At 45.6% G+C, this 19,519-nt stretch overlaps 1 protein-coding gene across 2 annotated transcripts in view; it reads right to left on the reverse strand.

Annotated features, from left to right (window-relative positions):
* Nucleotides 1-19,519, reverse strand: part of CD6 (CD6 molecule) — a 333,337-nt gene that overhangs the window by 55,912 nt on the left and 257,906 nt on the right. The window contains exon 8 of one of the 2 annotated variants that reach the window (XM_069628886.1): nt 159-263. The exons of the other annotated variant lie outside the window; for it this stretch is intronic. Within the exon in view, the coding sequence (XP_069484987.1) occupies nt 159-263 (105 nt within the window). The remainder of the gene's footprint in view (nt 1-158; nt 264-19,519) is intronic. 2 annotated transcript variants of the gene reach the window in all.

The following is a 19,519-nucleotide window of genomic DNA, read 5'->3' on the forward strand; positions in this document are numbered from 1 at the left end:
GGATTGAGGTGCAGGCGTATTTTGATTGTTCCAGGACCAAACTAAGAGGGGGTGTTATGGATGTGGTTTATTTGTATAGATGTGTGTGGGAGCATTTCGGTGTGTGTGGTGTTTGTGCGTGTGCGTGTGTGTGTGGTTTCTGGGAGTGGAGCGCTCACTGTAGGAGGTAGACAAAGGCCTTGGAGGTTTGTTGCTGAAATCGTAATCCTCGTAATCAGAGTCAGACTCCTTTCCAGGTGCAGGGCTGGGCATTACGGCAGGCACTGCAAGGAAAGAGGGTGGGATTCAGTGACCCAGGTCAGACACCCAATCCTCAATGAAATGTCACTAGTAAGAATGATCCAGAGGGGCAGCAGCTCAGAAGCAGAGGGTGAATGCAAGTTAGGTAAGAAACATAGTGAGAAGAAATCAAAGAGCAACTTAAAGGACTTTAGAGAATGAGAGAACGAAGACACATACACCTGCATTCTGATTTTCAGGTATGCAGAGAAAAGAAGGGCAAAGACAGTTAGTTCATTAAAATACTGCATCTCCCCAAGCAAATGGAAATAAGCTGAAACCAATGTGCAGAAATATTTAGCATTATCGAAAATAAGTTGAACGTTAATTTGAATCCCACTTTAACTTACACTACATGCCTACAGGCAAAATAAATGGGAATTTGGAAGACACATTATAACCTCATTAGTGGATCCCATTTGAAAAGAGTTCGAATTGCCTCGATGATGTGATAGGCACTCATGCCAGAAGCATTTAAGAATCGTGTAGCACATGTCCCAAGTGACATGGGTTAAATGTTTCCATGTCTTTGCAGCGAGGCAGTTGTCATGCTGGATTTACTACTCAGCTCTCTCCATCACCGGAAACAGAGCTCTATGTGCAGCCGCTCCCTACCCCACCCCTTCCCCACCCTCTTCATCTGAGGGGGGTCCATACATTCACTCGCCGCCCGTGTGGGCTTGCACTGCACTGGTCTACCCGGTTCCCACTTCTGGCGACTGTCCATTCTCTAGCCCCAGACACGGAGCGTAGCCCTGCTGAAATTGGCATCATGGTAAACACCTGTGCGAGAATTTCGGGGTGATTAATATCCACAATGCTAATGTCACTGCAGTGAAGACATGTTACCGGTTTAAACATATCCCTCTTAAAGTCGTATCGGCGGGTGTTCATTGCCGCCACGGCATCCATTCTTTTCATATTTTGGTTCATGTATGCATTTATAAAGCCTAGCAGATGTGCAAAAACTTTGCATTTGATAATTACCCATTTATATAGCACAGCACAGTCAATTTCTCAGAATAAGAAAGGAACAGTCCATGTAGAGATTACGCCTTCCACATTTTCCCATTGGGCTAATGAGCTGCATTTTTACAGCATAATCTGGATGAGACTTTTTTCACTGTTATGGTTTTATCATAACCTGCTCGCAAGAGTATAGCTTCCACTCTAGAGGCAGACAAAATCCCCTACTGCGTCTCTGGCAGGTTACGCGGTGGATAACAGTGATAACTTAATATCCTCAAGCGTATTGTGCCATATCTTAGCTGGCCATACGGATCTGCGTGATTTTTCCGTCACGGAAAAGTCGGTGACGGAAAAGTTCACATGAGAAATGTACGCACCTCAAAAGGTTCGTACATTTCCCATCCGAACATACACTGCAAACCACTACATACCCACACCCCCACCCACACCCACAACACACCCATGACACTCCCCCACCCACACCCTCAACACACCTCCAACCACACCCCCAACATAACCAAACACTACTTACCTTTTCTTCACGCTGTGTCCCTGCGGCGCCAGTTTCCTTTCACTTCCGTGATCGGGAACCAGCACTGCAGGGTCCTTTTCTTTCTTTTTTTTCAGAAGTACAGGGGTTTCCCCTGCAACCCCCGCTCACTATACTGTAAACCCCCGTTTTAATTTTTTTCTCGGCCATACACATTTCAAATTGACTGTAGACTTTAGTTTGCGAGAAGTGAGTAGGAGAAAAGTAGGATGTTATTAGGGCTGCTAGGATTGGTGACCCAGGAGACATGTTAGATTTGAGGCTATCTCACCCTCTGTAAACTCATTAAATTGAAGCCCTAAAAACTGTATATCAAAAGCCCTAGCTTCTAAAGACAGTTTTGGGCTCATTACAAGCCTGGCAGTCTGGAAATAAGGGTGTCGGTAGCAATGAACCAGCACTCTTTCCGGACCGCCAGACTACAAGAATGCCTGCAGGGGCCGGTGCTGCCGGCAGGTCTGACCCTGCCGGGAGCACCGGCCCGTGCAGGCATGGTTTTCACAGAAGCACTGGCACCATTAGCAACGGTGCTGGTGCTTCTGTGGCCCCATTACCGTGGAGTCCTATGGCACTCATAGGACTCCACAGGAATAGGGATTTACACTTTCCTCCCACTGACATCCCGGGCCACCAGGACTTGTACTGATCCAGTGGCACTGGAATCTCAGGCGGCGGAATGGTGCTACGAGGTGCTACCAGCAGGTTACCGCCGACCTTGTAATGAGGCCCAATGACCTAAATGAATCATCATAGAGTCATGGATAAAATACAGGTAAAAATAGTGGCAAATTGATTGCTACTATTTTTACCTGTATTTTTACCATGAATTTATAATACTTTTGCTCGATCTAACAATGCATGTTTGGGCCTACTAATCCTGGCCAGACAAAGCAGTAGGGCTGGCAAAGGTTTTGGAATGTGCCAGGCCTAAACTTGTACCAAGCCATCGCTTATTCTCAAAATACAAGTTGGCAGACTAACCCCTCAAAATATGTCATGATCACTGCTTTGTTCAAAGACCACTGAAAAGAAAAATATTTAAAAATGGTTATAAAATGGCTAATTCAGGCCCCCAAATCATAGAAACAAGAAGAAAATGAGAAATTAGAGACATGGGCCTCATTATACCTATGCCGGTGTGGAATTAACGTGCCGGTAATTCCATTTACCAACACGTTGCCACACTGGCACACTACAAGTTTGGTGGTGGGGTGACCGGAATCACCTCCAGCTAAGAGCTGGAGGTAATTCTGGCAGCCTACCATCAGAAACTGCCTGTAATGCCAGCAGCTCCCCCCGTTTAGTCCTATGGGACTCCATGGAATGGGGAGTAACTGCCCTTACTGGCACTTGGAATCTGCCGGTAATTCCGGCAGACCAAGTGCCAGTAACGGTAATTCCATTTAGTGGTATCCCGCCGGATTTACCTGTGGGATACCACCAAAATTGTAATGAGTCTTGACAAAATGTCAATACTTAAGAAACAGAATGCAGATTTATTCTTCTCTGGAAAATCTATAAGAATAGCTGTTGCTACCATCTTACCCAAACCAGTCAGTCCTTTCACCTCTACCCCACATGGTGTCTTCTTACCAGAGGTTCCGAGAGCTCTCAGAAACCTATATAGTACATCCCCCTATTATTGTCTACTAGAGAGACTAATAACAAAGAACACATGGTTTGAAAAGAAAACAGTGGGTGAGTAGGAGACTTTTAAAAGTAATAATTAGGTCTAATAATACAATGTATGAACACTATGGAAATTATGGTGTTAGAGGAGGGGCGGCTAAAACTAACGGATTTAACAATGAGAAGTTGGTACACATCCCTAATTACAACAGAAATTGGACCTACTAAACACTCTATTTATCAAGTCATAGCATGTAATCAGCTAACAGAGAAAAGGAATACTGATATAATTAATTTATACATATATGAATTTAAACATTGTTATGAATGTGTTTGGAAATATGCAACAAAGCTGATAACTAATTGGCACTCTCTCTCTCTTTCTCTCTCCCAACCAATCCTCCCGACTACCAATCCTTAATCTCTGTCTAATTTGTACAATGATGTTGTCATATAACCTGTGGTATATGTGATTAAAATTATGTTAAATTATGTTTGGAAACATATAGCCCAGTTCTGAGAAAGGCCTTGTGGCTGAAACACTTGTCAACATAGACGGACATAAAAATGGAATAAAATAACTTAAAACCAATTCAAGGCTTTGACTATTTTTAAGATGTTTGGGGCAACAAAAGAGTGCATTATTGAGTATTTAATTTACGTAAAGTAGTGGGTATATCCTTTTGTCACTCTAAGAGTGCAATGGCAGGTCTTTGGGAGAATAAGGTCTGTGTTGCAGGGAGATAGACCACATACCCAAGGGAACTTTCTGTCAGTTTCATAGATGGACAAACTCCGATATTCAGATTCTGCTGTGGAAGTAACGTCAAGTAGACCACTATCTCCCTAGGATAAAATCAATGGAGGTATCAGGCAGGCTGTTGGAACCCGGGAGTGGGTGCTCTTTCATTCATGTGTGAGAGAATGCTGGCTTAATTCAGCCTGCATTTTTCTCCACTGATTGAATTATTACATGCACATGCCTTTCATGTAGTGCATGCGTAAGCCAGCACCATCATTCAGTCCTTCCACTGTATCTCTGCCTGCAACATTCCATTTTCTCAACCCCTGTCGCTTCTGCTTCATTTTCCCTGCATTAGCATCCCTGTTATAATATGTCATGGGTGTGTGGTAGTGGCGGTAAGAACTCACCGAGTGAACCATCTCAGCTCTCAATGGTGGTCCATGGGTTTTGGTAAAGGTTTCCACCTTGTTTGTGCCCTTAACCTGGACAGGCAGACTATTACCTACAAGGACAGCCCACCCTGCAGGTTCTTATTGTCTAGATAATTGAACCAGTTCCAGTGGCAGGTGTGATGAATCGCAGGATTCCGTCCCTTCTCCCAAGGGGGAGCCTTTCCTTGCGAGGCTAGGGAGTTGAGCCCGCTATGTGACACCTTCGCTGCGGTTTTCAGCAAGATGGGCTTCCCCGGAAGAGACTATCTCCCCTGGGGACAAGGACTCCTGTTCCAATAAGGAACCCCCTTTCCATTACCCTGAGCAGACCCAGTGCAGCGATGAAATTGAGAGAAAGCAGGAAGAGCCCCTTTCTGTCTACTATTGGGGTTCCTTAGACCAGAGCTTTTCAACCGTCGGCCTATAAAGTGTGGAATTGAAAAAGCGGGGCAGGCGGGAGTCATGGGCTGGTGCAGCTCATGCGTAATGGGCAAGGCGGCATTGACCCAGTGGCCCCCTCACCCATTATGGAGCTGGTCCAGTGAAACACTGAGCAATCCCTCAACAGCTTTTTTCAGCTGAGGGAGTGCTCCTAGGCTGGCTGAACTGTTGAAGGGAAACACTGCTTCCCTTTGACAGTTCAGTTCCCCAGCCGCAGATGCTCAATCAGCCATGCAAGGCTGGGGGCGCTTTGCTTCGCCAGCCTTGCCTAGCTCATTGGAAAACCTGGCTGGGAAATAGCATGTCTGTATGTGCGAGAGGGAGCTCCTGCACCTTCTCGCACATATATAGACAGAGCAGGCTGGAGCAGGGCATTTCAGCACCCACACTCAGGCCCCTGCACACATGCAGGAACCAAGAAGCTCTTGCTTCCCGATTCCTGTTAATGATGCAGGAGCTGGAGTGCTGGGGAAGAAACTTCAGGACTGGGGCAAAAGGTAAGTTTATGTTCATTTCTTTTTTATTTATTTATGTGTATGGATGCGTGTATGCTTGTGTTATGGGTGAGTGTATGGTGATGGGTGCTTGTGTGAATGATAGAGTGCTTGCTGTCTGAATGCTGTGTAAATGTGTGTGTGTTTGTATGTGTGTGTTTGTGTTGGTCTGAGGAGCTGATTTTGGTGAGTGGGCTGTACACCAGAGGCATTTTAAAAATGCCTTTGTTGCATAATCCCCCTACCCACCTGCCAAAATCAGCTCTGCTTCTGAGGTGTTGTGGAGCCCACGGGACAGGGATGGTAATTGTTTACTGGTACTTAACATCTATCATAGATGTCCAGTAAAAAATACCATGCTTTTCCCCTGGCCCCCCATCACAATGCATACACACATAATCATTTTGATTGTGTGAGTGTGTTAGGCGCTGTGACCCCAGGGAACAGGGATGGCATCGTTTTACTCGATATCTATCATAGATGTCCAGTAAAAAATACCATGCATGGACCCTAGGCCCCCAGCACCAAACCCATTATTTGGAGAGAACCCCCCCAAATCATCTTGATTGGCTCAAGCTCCCTCGCTACGCTCGAATGCTGTGGCATATCTGGGGGAAATATGTATGCCCCTCCACTTAAAAAATTCTCCAGCCGCCACTGGCCCTGGGACTGTTCTGCGTGCGGGGTGGGGCAAGGCCAGGGACTGTGGTGGGAGCACAATGGGGGGGACATGGCATAGTGGTGGGAGCAGGCCAGGGACATTGGTGGGAGATGGGTGGGAGAGCCCAGGGACTTTAATGGGGTGGAAATATCCCAGGGACTGGGCTAGGAGTGGGATGAGTGAGCCATGACTGTGATAGGAACAGGTGGGGGAGCCCAGCACTATATTGGTAGTAGGTTGAGGTGACGGCGCGCGATAGTTCACAGCTATTTTGACTTACTGTCCATTTGGCATTTTTGGGGGTGCCCGGGCTGCCCACATTTTGCTCAGAGGGGGCCCAGGCCAAAAACGTTTGAAGAGCACTGCCTTAGACACTGACCAATTCTTATTGGATACTGGGATGAAAAAGATCAATAGAGTTGTAATTAATGTAACTCAAGAATATACTGGGATGAATAAGACCAGTAGAGTTACATAAGCCAGAAACAGAAGATGGACTTCCACAAGCTGCCGGGGAAATCCCAGGACCTCGCCATAAAAGAAGGAGGAGAGTGAGATGGAGAGAGTTTTTGATCAGCTGTGAGAGAGATGCTGATCTATCAGTGCAGAAACTGTTTCCCGAGACAGAAGGAAGCCGTGAGAAACCAAGCCTTACACTTATCTGCTTGAGAGACAGGTTATCGGAAAACTGCAGAACTGATGTTAGTCCCAGGAGGGATACCTGAGAGAAGGCACGAGACGACAGCCTAGCAGACGACAGCCACGCAATCCTTAGTCCCAGGAGTGAAAAGAGAAGCAAATGGACAGGCTAACTAGAGCCTGAGAAGTTGAGAATGGTCCCAGAAGGGGCCTGAGCAAGAGAGTGGTGGCCAGAATATGGAAAGTGAGGAATACCTCTCAGAAGCCCAAACCATTCATCCTGACGCATGTGGAAGAGTGCAACCAGAGAGAAATGAAAAAAACTATGAAAGGCGTCTTGACAAAGAGAAGCGAACCAAAGCAAGAATGTGAACCCGGTGGCACAATCCCACCATAATAGAGTTAAAAGGGATGGGAGGAGACCTGGGTAGAGAGGCGGTGATAGCGGTTACCTTATCAGTAATTATCACAGTTGCAGAACCAAACCTAACGATCAGGGTAATATTATCCTACTCGTCCCATTGACACAAAAGAGAACCAAGAAAGTGAGAATCATTACGGGACTCATCTTACCCATCGCAGTAATACCCAAAGGTACCAAGAAGATAAGGATAAATATTGGGTCTATTATACTTGCCCCAAAGAGAAAATCAGTAAACCAGAAGAGGAGAATCATGATATTGGATATCTTACTCATCAGGAGCTAGAGCACCATATGAATACAGAGACCAGGAACAATGTAAATAGGGATTCTATTTCCCCAGAGATAACAGAGAAAGAGAGACTTTCAGAGACACTTGAGAAAAGCATAATAAGAGAAATTCAAAGGCCAAGAACGCTGAGGAGAAATTTACAAAGAGAAAGGAAATGAACAAGCTAATGCAAGAGACAGGCAAAGACTATGTACAATTTAGATACTAAGGCTGAGGATGCCTACCCTGGAGAAGGGAGTCATTCTCCTAGGCTTTTGTTGTTTTTTCATAGTGGTAGGGTCAGTGCAGCTTAGTTTTGGATGGAGGACAGACTGTTTTGGTTTGGACTTCAGAACTGACAACAAGCACCCTAGTTTAGTTGTGTTGGTCAGGGAAAGCCCTAGATTAGGGAAAGTGAGGCATTTTCTTATTTACAATACATACTTCCTGAAATGGCAAATCCTATTCTGTCTCCTTCTTCTGAACCTCCACAAGGGGCATAGATCAGCTGGCTGCTGACTTCACATTGATGGAACAGAGTATTCTCTTTCAGCGAAAAATCCCAATCTGATGTATTGTTCATGCTTATATTTCCTTTTCAAATATATCTTTATTAGAAATAAACCATTGCATTCTTGTTTTTGTAAAAGATTACAGCATTACAATCATTACAATGTCAGTCATTATAATATCTAAATGTAGCCAAAAATTTCCTTTCCTATCCACAAACTCTTGCGTAAGCTGTGTACATTCATTTTACATCTGCCCATCATATGTCTTACAGAGGTTTATTTTCAGTTTTCCAATTTCCAACAATATTCATTTTGGATTTTTTACTGTCACAGGGAGTGATTGTATAACTAGCTAGCTTGTTTAACTCTTTTCTGCTCCCAAATAATATCTAGCCCATGGTGTGAATGGTCCCGGTACAACATATTCTATACACCATTTCAAACTTCCCAACCCAATCATATTGTAATTCAGGGTGTGTTGCAACTATATGCACAAAGTCTGCATTTGCATTACACCAGATACATTCTTCCTATATTCCTGCATTTCATTCCAGGAAATGTATTTATTGTGAACTCCCATTATACCAAAGAAACTATCAATGTGTTTCCTGTCTCTGTTTGTATTTTATTTTTAAATAGCTTTAAATACTGTGATTTCTTTTCAAATGAATTTCCAAATAAATAGTGCGCATAACATATAATTACATGATCAGTGTGTTTCCAGTGCGATCACTTTCCCTCTGAAACCTAATGGAATACAAGGGAAATGCACACATGCAATGAATTCAATAGTGTATTTTTCAAACACTATTTGTAATTAACCTATAACAATGCTACTGATGTGCTCTTGTAAGACTCTTCATGAAAATGACATCTGCATGCGGTAGACTTGTCGAACCAAATGGTATAACATGTCAGGCATGACAAGCAAGGGCAAATGTAAAGAAAATAACAGATAGAGAGGAAAATGGCCTAACTCCAGGGTCAACCGTTTTCTTTAGGAAAGAAGCAGATATTTATTTTTTGAGACCATGACAAAGATACCATAAGGCAGTGCTTGCCAGTAGAACAATTTTTCCAAGGGTAGATGTGCCCTTGACTAGGATTTCTACTCATTTTGGGATGCCAAAAAATATCATTTGAACCAGGACTAAATTTCATGTCTGTGTGTAGAACCGCAAAGTGGCTGGGTGTGGAGTAACAAAGAAATAGCCTTGTTAAGAGATGTATCATGACAATGAAGAGCATAGTGGATGTCCTAGATATGTCAGTGAGGAGGATTTGGTGTATTCTCCTACCATGCTCACCCTCTGCTTGCTCAGACGTGCACCAGAAAAGAGCAGGGCTTTTCTTTGCCCCCACTGTGCACAGTTCCTTCTTTTAGTTATGTGGTTGGCAAGGAAACCCCACATCACCCAAAGAAGGAGTTTCTGACTAGTGGGTTTAGAGAGAAGTTAATCCAGCTCAAGAAGAAGCAACCGAACAAACGGCAGACCAACCTACAAACAATCAGGTGTTGGTATGATCGGAAAACATCCATAATTGTTTACCTAGAGGGCAAGCAGGTGTGGATTACTGTGCCAACCAAGCCATGACAAATGGATGATAAGTGACAAGAAAGGATTCATAGAGGGGAAGAGCGCGATTATACCTCCACAGATATCTGGGATAGATTCTTCTCTTGAGTTTGGTGAGCCATTCTAAGTTATATTTATATATACAGGAATAACAATGTCTTTATGGGCTTTGTTTTCAGGGTAGGAAGGTGGGGGGGTGTGTTGAGGGTTGAGATATATTCCGTAGTTGTCTATGAGTTGGCTTGAAGTGAAATATATATTAAAAGATGGTGTCCGGTTAAAGGTGCGATTACAAAAGGTTTGAATGCAATAGGTTTGGGTACATAGGACCGAATACAAAAGGTTTGATTTATTTTTAATTATATATTTATTTTTGGGTTTCCGTATAGGTAAAAAAAGTGGTTTTTACCACAAAAAAGGGGTGTTGGGGGTGCCCCCAAAAAAAAAATTGTAAAAGAAAAATATATATATTTTATCGAACCTTTTGTTTTCGGTCCTTTTGTTTTGAACCTATTGTATTTCGAAACTTTTCATTCGCACCTTTAACCTATAACCTTAAAAGATCTCTCAAAAACAGATCAATGTGGGTGACTACATATTAGACAGAGGAACATCCAAAAACAGGATTCTCCATATCAATAGCTTGAACCCGCATTACTGTCCTGCTGATATGGGGGTTGCCCCTTAAAAGGTCTTTAACCATGCAGTAGGACCAGTGGGGTTGAAACGCAGGGCATCTGACTGTAATCCTCCCTGCCCTAATGGCTTGTCATGCTGCCTCTGGCGTCTGCTGACCTCCCCTACCAGTAAAATGACTCTGCTTGTAAAGTAATTGCCCAAACTTAATCCTGAATAATTAAGTAGATGTTTCCCAACATTAGCTCCATCCATAACCCAGAGCCGAGAGGCCCTGCATGGAGTTTCCAAGCTCATTCTTACCATTCTAACCGTTGCCACATTCTGCCAAGAAACGTGATGCCATTGTTTGGGGACAAACGCTAATTGTCCTCTTAGAAGACTCTTGGGAGCCTCCGGTGTTGGGAGCCCCTCTGTTATCTAGTCCCTCTAGCTCCTCCATCAGCAGTGGGAGCTGCGAGGCTCTGGAAGAAAAATAAAAACGCTTTTCCTGGTATCTAGTCATTATATCTCCGGGAAAAATATTGTTGGAGAAAAATACTTTTTTTTCTCTTACTCTCTAGTACTTTCTCCAGATATTCTAGGACTGGAGTTTGTTTTCGTAATGATCCCAGTCTTCGAATATGTTGAGATTGCTGATAAGTAGGAGAAATAAAATATTGTTTGACCCAAAAATGTTTGTTAGCAGATGCAATGACTCAGAACTTGTTTTGTTTATGGATAATAGGTTCAGAATTAATAAGAATATAATATTCTGCACTCTGACTAGCACCACAGCGCTTTGGCACAGACTGAACTAAATTTCAATTGACCGTCTAAGCAACTACGCAGAATGACAATATTCTCCATTATTTCAGACGGCCATGGCTGTGCTTTAATGCATTTTATGCTCTCTTTGGGGATGATTTGTTAAGAAAGATTATAGTGATCTACAGTGACTTTCGTCATTTTGTCTATTTTCTAATGTCATTTTAATTAGTTATCCCTTTATACATCAATGGGGGCCATTACGAGGTTGGAGGTAAGGGATAAAAGATGCAGGTAAAGGATTACCGGCATCGTTTACCGCTCCAGGCCATTACGACCCACCAACCCTCTATTAGCGGCACCGTAACTAACTGTGCCCCAAATAGCGGCATGGGCGCGGGCACGCGACCCTCCATGCCAGAAATACTGGCATGGCGTAAACTGGAGGCCATCACAAGGCAGGCGGACATGCAAATAACGGCCTACTGAAGCCCGAAAAGTACCTTACCGGCATGGAGTAAATACCGGCATCACGGACCACCCGTAAATGGCCATGTGCGGTGTTCCCAACTGCCACAGGTGCACACAGTCAGCACAGGTTGAGGCAATATAGACTGGGCCAGCACAAAAGGAGCACACCCCACCCCTTCCCACACCCAGTCACACACCAAAATGATTCCAATACTACTAGCAATGCTGGGGCTGGAGGACATGATTGCAGTGGAACTGCTACAATAACAACAACAACAACAACAACAACAGGCAGCACAGAGGAGAGGCAGGAGGAGAAGGAGGGTGAGGCAGGCCCAGCATGCCCCACCAGTGCAGCCAGTGGTACCACGCAGGCATCCCCCAATCCCTCGCATCCGAGCCAGTCCATTCAACCTAACCTCTGAGCAGATCCACGCCCTGTACCGTCTGGACCGGGACACCATCACCACCATTGTGGACATGATACATGACAACATTGTCAGACTGATTGAAATACGCACTGCCATCCCACCTCTACTGAAGGTAGTGTCTGTGCTACACTTCCTGGCCACAGGCACCTACCAGCACACAGTGGGGCACATGCATGGCATATCACAACCATTATTCTCACGTACGCTGAACCAAGTGCTCGATGCCCTCTGAAGCAAACAGGCAACCACCTTTACCTACCACGGACAGCCCAGGAGATCTCCAACACCAAAGTTGGTTTCCATTCACTGGCCGGGGTTCCTGGTTGCATTGGCGCCATCAACTGCACCCATGTCGAATTGGTGGTCCCACATGTAATGGAGGTAGTGTACCGCAACCGTAAATTATACTACTCCATCAACGTGCAAATGGTATGTGACTCAAACAAGATCATCCCACATTGTTGTGCCCGATTTCGCGGATCAACCCATGATTCAATGGTCATGCAGAACTCCACGATACCACGCTACATGGAGCGACATGCAGGGCACAGATCCTGGTTTCTCGGTGAGTTGCATGTCAGGCTCATGGTAATGCGATATGGGTAGGTGATTGGGGTGAGAGATGCATACGTCACCTGGCTGAGATGGGGGGGAAATGCATACGTCACCTGGCTGAGATGGGGGGGAGAGATGCATACGTCACCTGGCTGAGAGTACATGAGAGGATGTACCATGCTCATACCCCAAAGCAGGCCAGACTTGACCCGACACCTGACCACAAAATGCAAGACGTAAGCTGCACTACCACGAAAATGATGCAGTGCAACAACCATAACATAGCCATCAACATGTACACTGCACATAATCAGACCGTAGTCCCCACAGCACAATGCAGCGACAAGCAAATAGGATGGCCAATGCACAGCACCAAATACCATCATCAAAAAGAACAGGTCTCCATTACTGCATACAAAGGAGCCACATGAGGGCAAAATACATGAACACACCCCTACACCAACACATAAGTCCACCAAAACAGCATGTCACCATTTGTCGTGCATAGTGAGATCATCATGACGCTGCCATCAACGTTGACAGGACGGTAGCATACATATCACTGCACATCACCCAGATCATGAGAACAACCATTGTGGACTACCACAGTGCATGAGCACTCACAAGGAATTGGCCCCCCCTGCACCCACTAGACGATGGCACGCACACCTGTCTGTAAGAGGAATACACACATAGCAGTCACATCATGTGTCCCTATTCATTCATGGATTTGTGGGTGCATACAGGAAATGAATGCATGCTATGGTGTCATTGATACAGGTCCCATATGATGTGAGGACTTACACATAATCATTGTTGCCCACATGCAGGTGATGCAGGCTATTCCTTGAAGAGGTGGCTCCTTACCCCAGTCCGGAACCCGCAGAACAGGCACGAGGACTACAATTGTGCGCATACACGTACCCGTGTGGTGATTGGGCAGACATTTGGCCTCTTGACGGCACGGTTTTGCTGCCACAGCAGGTCTGGTTGGGCACCCCTGTGCGGCCATGAGAAGGTGGAAAGATCGTCATGGCATGTGTCATGCTACACAATATGTGCATCAGACGGAATGTGCCTCTGCCCCCTGACGCTGAACTGCAACCACCGGACAATTAGGATGAGGAGGGTGGAGATGGGGCTGCACTTCAGGTAGGCAGTGATGCACAGGAGGGACGTGCCATGCATCAGACTCTGATTGACCAATGTTTCTAGCATACATGGATGGGGAGTGTGACATGGAGGTGGAACTCAGGGCACTGGGTGTTGCAAGGACATGGACACTGCAAACTGTTCACCAATAAAGCACACGTACACAATAAGCAATGTCCGCACATGTGAATTCAGATTTCACAACAGGTGTATTCCGATTGAGTAACAAATCAAGTGCACAAGCCCTCCACCCAACAAACCCACTCCCCCATCCCCCTCCCCCTCAACTTCCCCACACACCCTCTCCCCCTCCCTCTCTCCCCTCAACGTCCCCACACACCCTCTCCCCCTTCCTGCTCCCCCCTCAACTTCCCCACACACCCTCACCCTCCTCCACCTCCCCCCTCAACTTCCCCACACATGTTGTGCACTGGCATGCACCATAAATCCACATGTGACCAGAATGCCTGGCTGAACCTACAGCCCTACTCCTCTTCCGGCAGCAGGTTCCGCCCAGACCTACGCAGGGGGCTGGACTTAGTGGAGCTGGCATTGGAGGATGTCCCAGCTTGTTCTGCCACCTGTGCCGGTCGCATGGCCTCCATTGCTGCCACAATTTGGGAGAGGACCTGCCGTACTGCTGCCAATTCACTGCATATGTCCTTTGAGGATGCCACAATTGCAGATTTGAGGGATGAGGCACATTCCCTTATCTCATCCCTTGCCCGGCCACATTCCGTGATGTGCTGTGTCAACAGCCCTGTCAACTCCCCCTGCCGCCTCTGGATAGCCCTGATCCCCTCTTGGCTGTTTGGGACACTGGTGGATGTATGGGGTGCTACCGACATGGTTGGTTCATCATGCACGGTTGGCGTGGGGCTGAAACTACCAGGCCATGACTCCCCAGGAGACAGCTCATGGCTGTTGCTGTTGTTTATGCTGGATAGGGAGAGGTGTGGTGAATGCAGGGGGCCTGTAGTGGTGGTTGTGCCATGTGGCAGAACATCTGCCTCGTCATCGAACACGGCTGCAGTGGCAGCTGTCTCCCCCACAGTACTGCTGGCAGCCGATACAGTGCCTTCTGCCACTGGCTCCAGTGTGTTGGTGGCTGGTGTGGGTGCTGTGGTGGGGGCTGTAGTGCACTTTGGTGCTGTGGGTTCTCGGGTTGGCTTGCCCTTCCGCGTTAGTCCAGGTTGCCCTCTTCCCCTTGATGTAGAGGGGTGGTTTTCTCCCTCCATGCCCCTGGCCTTCTTGTGTGGTGTTGCAGCATCCTCCCTGGGGCCCTGGTCATCGCTGTCTGATGGCGTGCCTGTGGGGGACCAAGAGAGGGATAGTATTAGTGATGGGTCTACATGCATCAGGCATGCATTGGGGTAGCTGCATTGATATGGAATGGCAGTTGATTGGCATTGGGGTAGTGACATACGGGTTGCTTGGCTTTTGGGAGGGTGATGCAGGGATGCGTCTGGGATGAGACATATATGGGGTGCATCATGCATGTGGACCAGATGATGCTGTGCACTGCCTGTAGGCAGTCTTGCAAACATGTGTCTGGTGGACCCTGCTTTCCATCATTGCACTGTCAGTTCAGGGGGACATCATCGTGTTGGTCTTTGCAGTGTTTCATTTGGGACACCTACCTGCATCGGCCAATGACGGGTCTCCTCGCTCCATGTCCCCCACTCCCTCAATATCCTCCATCCCAATGGTGCTTGCGCAGATTTCCTCCCAGGGTTGCATCTTAATGGGGGAGTCCGCACCTCCACCTGTTGCCATCGTCTGCTTGCGGTTGGCCGAGAGGATGTTCCGCATGCGTAAGCGCAGGTCGTCCCAGCGCTTCTGGACATCTTTAGGGGTGCAGGGGGTGGTGCCAACGGCACTCACCTTCTGTGCCACCTCCGCCCATATCTCCTTCTTCCACTGCACTGCAGGTCGGGACATGTTGGTGGAGAATACGACATCCACATGTTCTTGCAGCGTCTCGGCCAGCATATTCAGCTCCTCTGGTGAGAAGCGATCCTTGCGCAAGCGCTCTGTGCTTTTTTTGAGTGCTTTGGGCATGGTGAGATGCTGCAGGTAGTGGTAGAGGTGTGGTGGTGAGATGCCTCCTGGTTACAGAGGATGGCAATGGATTGTGTTTTTAAAGATGGCCGCCGTGCTCTTTCCCGTTCCTGTGCGATGACGCTACTTCTGGGTCCGCTTATTAGCGGTGACTGCTAATTGGGGTCACCGCTAATAGCGGTCACCGCTAATGCCGATGGCTTGGATGGCGGTGGAGCTATCTGCGCTTCGCACAATGCCGGTAAGGGTGATTTTTCGCCCTTTTACGGCATGGCGGAAAGGTCATTACCGGCATGGCGCAAAAATCGTGCCCGCGTACTCCTAATCGCCCTCTAATACCGGCCTTGTGGGAACACGGACACGGTATTTGCTCCATGCCGGTAAGGGCCGTACCTTACCTCCAGACTCGTAATGAGGGCCAATACCTCTGGCTGGGCAGTCTTAATGTAGTCAAAGTTATTCTTCCCTCTCCACCACTTGCAGAGCCCTGGCTTCGCCATTCATCATTTCTACTAAGAATGATGGCGGGAAGCTTAGAGAGTCTGGGTGTTGCCTTATCAGTCGTGTAACCTGAGGTCTGGTCTGGGATGGAGCTCTCTCTTGGAAACACATTGCTGGTCCTTATTGGTACAAGTGCTAACCGTGTGAAGAGTCTTAGGGGGAAATCTTAAGAAACGTGCTTATCTCCGGCTGGCTTTATCTTTCCCCATGTGTTTAAAGGGTCAGTCCGTAATCAGGTACATGTGTGGATTTGGGCATCTGGCCCGCACGCATGTGTGTATATGAGCAACTGGCATGCATAAGGAAAAAATATGTCAACTCACAATATTTTCTCTTAAGGTATTGTTCACACTGTGTCTTCAGCTTTCTGCCCGGGTCAGGTTGGAGTTAGGCGGCATATGTCTTGACACTGGGTGTTCTTAAAGTTTTCCAAGATGGATGCCTGACGTGCTGTGGTGGGCGACACTCCCATGAGTATGGACATGTGTATAGAGCAACGATGTAATGGAAGGGTCTCACTGGGAGACCTTCCTCCAACTGCACTTTTATCCCAAAGGATTACACAGATGAGAATAGTCCAAGCTCGTTCGTGGGACTAAGTCCGAGCCATAGGACACAGGTCACTGGGGGACACCTTTCCTCATGTCCAGAAGGCAGAGTTTGGACACACTTCTTGGAGATCTGTTGCAGGCTCGTGATCGCAACAGCATAGAGCTCATATCTTGTGGACTTCTTTTCATGTTAAAAATATTCATGAAAACACAATGAACAAACACTGACGTGTTTCCATCCAATGTCTTAATTTATTATACAGCTTGTTTTGGGTTATGTTAATATATGTGTTTATTAAAAGGGGAGCGGATCATGCACTTCTCTCAGCCCCTCTTCCTTTCTGTCTTTTCTCCCCAGGTTACCCTTTGCCTTTTACATTCAAATGCACTTGCATGTACCTGGCATCTTGGTCCCCTATGTGCAACTACGAAGTGCAAACATTTTGTGTAAAGCATGAACTTCGTAGCGCAAAGAAGGGTAAATTGCTCACACAAGTTAAGTGTATTGGGAGGCATTTCCAATGCATTCCTATGGAACCTGCCTACTTTAAATTGAAAGCAGCCGTGGCCACAGGAAGTCTTTCCCTGCCATCATGGCCGTGACATTCTCCTGGGAAAAACATTTGGTTTTGGAAGGTGAACACAGTGATCCAGTTCTTTGCCCCCAAAACATTTAAAATCCCCCAGAGTGGAATGCAGGTGTAAACATAGGTGTAAACCTTTTATGCCTATTTTTGCACTTCTAGCAATTCAAAAATGACCACCTTTAGAGGAAAACATGAATCAGTGTTTTGCTTTAAGAATTCTTTCTGCCGATGTTTAAGCTGGTGTGTTGGGCTGGATGGATGCCTAGAAGCATCTTGTCCTGCCTTTTTGGGCAATTCTTTGAAGATCTTTCTTCTGGCAAGACTCCCTATCTTACTTAATCACAAGCCAACAGGAAAATGTAAATATGAGTTAGTTGTCTTGCGTACGCCAGTGCAATGTGCTAAAAAAAGCTAGGTTGTGTATTTGTTTTGCAGCCATCTGAACCATATTTGTATAATAAATTTGAATTCCATTGATTGTCAAGACGAGTTAGACTCAAAACCAATGGAAATCCCTCTGCATTGTCCGCTGCTTCTGTCTTCATCAGGGCGCCTTTGTTCATATTCAATTTCAATGCTTTTTAAAGACCCTGCTGCACGTCTTCCTCTTCTCTTTGTCAGAACCCACAACACAACAAGGCCAGGAACGGGCCCTGCCATCTCTGTACAATCTGCTGGACTCTCTAACTCAAACCATCAGGGGCATAAGTGAAATGTTGATGGCCATACTTCCTCCCAAGACGCCATCTTGTCCCCACACCCAGAGACTCTACAGTGCACACTGCTCTTTATGATTACAAAAATAAATGTATACACATACTACTAATCTTGAGCAAACTCTTCATTACCCTGGCAATTAAATGGGATAGAAGTTACCGAGTTTTAGCAGTTTGAAAGCCAATCCCTCTGTACTGCTTTCTAACCTCTGTGACTTGTGTAAAGCGATGACCGATTCTTGTGCTTTCTCCTTTATTTTTTGCTAAGTATTAGTTTTCTTTTCTGTCATCTATCTTCGTTTTTTTATTAGAGGAAAACTCGAAATGTCAACAAAGACCACTTAAAAAAGTAAAAGGCCCATCATTACGGTCAAAGGTTGCGTGATATCACTTGTCGGGATGTTTGTAGGACACCTCATTACAAGCCAGGTGGCAGTGGTAAAGCAGGCACTGTTTGGAAATACCATACAAAAAGTGTAAGGTGGCTCCGCACACCAAATTAAATAATTGGCATTATAATTCTTCAGAAATACAGAGCTATGGGGTAGCTCATTCGAAATTTCATGTATATTAGGGGTGCAAGGGAGAAATAGCTGACTCTGGTACCAAAAGTCAGTTACATATATAAAAAATACACAAAGAGTCCATGTCTCATGGACACTCCTGTCCCCTGCACACCTCAATTTACTGAACAATATTTTCAGTGAGTATTTTAAAGAGATTTGTATCTTTTTATGCAGTTTTAGAATCAAGGTAAGTAAGTGAGCAACTGTTTCAGAGTATTGGTAATTAGCCTACTTAGACAATTTATTCAAAATCTCTACTATTTAGACATATCTTTTAACTCATTATTGAACTGTATCCCACAACCAAGGATCAATTCATACATAATATATTACATAACTTTGTACAGCATTAATTGCATATCTGTACATTTTCTTAACGAAAACTCTTTGCAAAAGTAAAATTAAAGCTTGACGCGTTTCGAGAGAGTTCTCTCTCCTTCAGGAGCAACAATAATCAATAGTCTTCAATTTTCTTATGGGATACATTTTTCTATAAAGTAAATTTCATCAATTCACATATTAGTTTGCGCTCTCCATAGTGGGCTATTCAACAGCTATTGATTAGAATATATTAGCACCACACACCGTGGGTAATAATAAGCAGCGCTCAGATACCTGAGGGTTCGTAGCGCTATATAAATGCCAAATTATTATTATTATTATTATTAATGGGTACTTCTCCATAGATACTTGTTCTTTATCAATCACTGGTACAGTCTCATAATCTTAACATTGACCGGTTATATATATTTGTAGCATTATATTCATGCTAATCCTTACTGTAGTTCTTAAGAGATAGCGTTAAATTAAGGGAGCCATATTACCTTACCAATGTCTTCACTTTTGTTAGAGATGACTTAAGTTTCCAATGTGTAGCCACTTTAGTTCACATCTTAGCGCAACATTTGATTTTAAATGGTACATGT

Source organism: Ambystoma mexicanum, chromosome 12 (assembly GCF_040938575.1).
Source record: "Ambystoma mexicanum isolate Mex_15411 chromosome 12, UKY_AmexF1_1, whole genome shotgun sequence".
Taxonomy (NCBI): Eukaryota; Metazoa; Chordata; class Amphibia; order Caudata; family Ambystomatidae; genus Ambystoma; species Ambystoma mexicanum.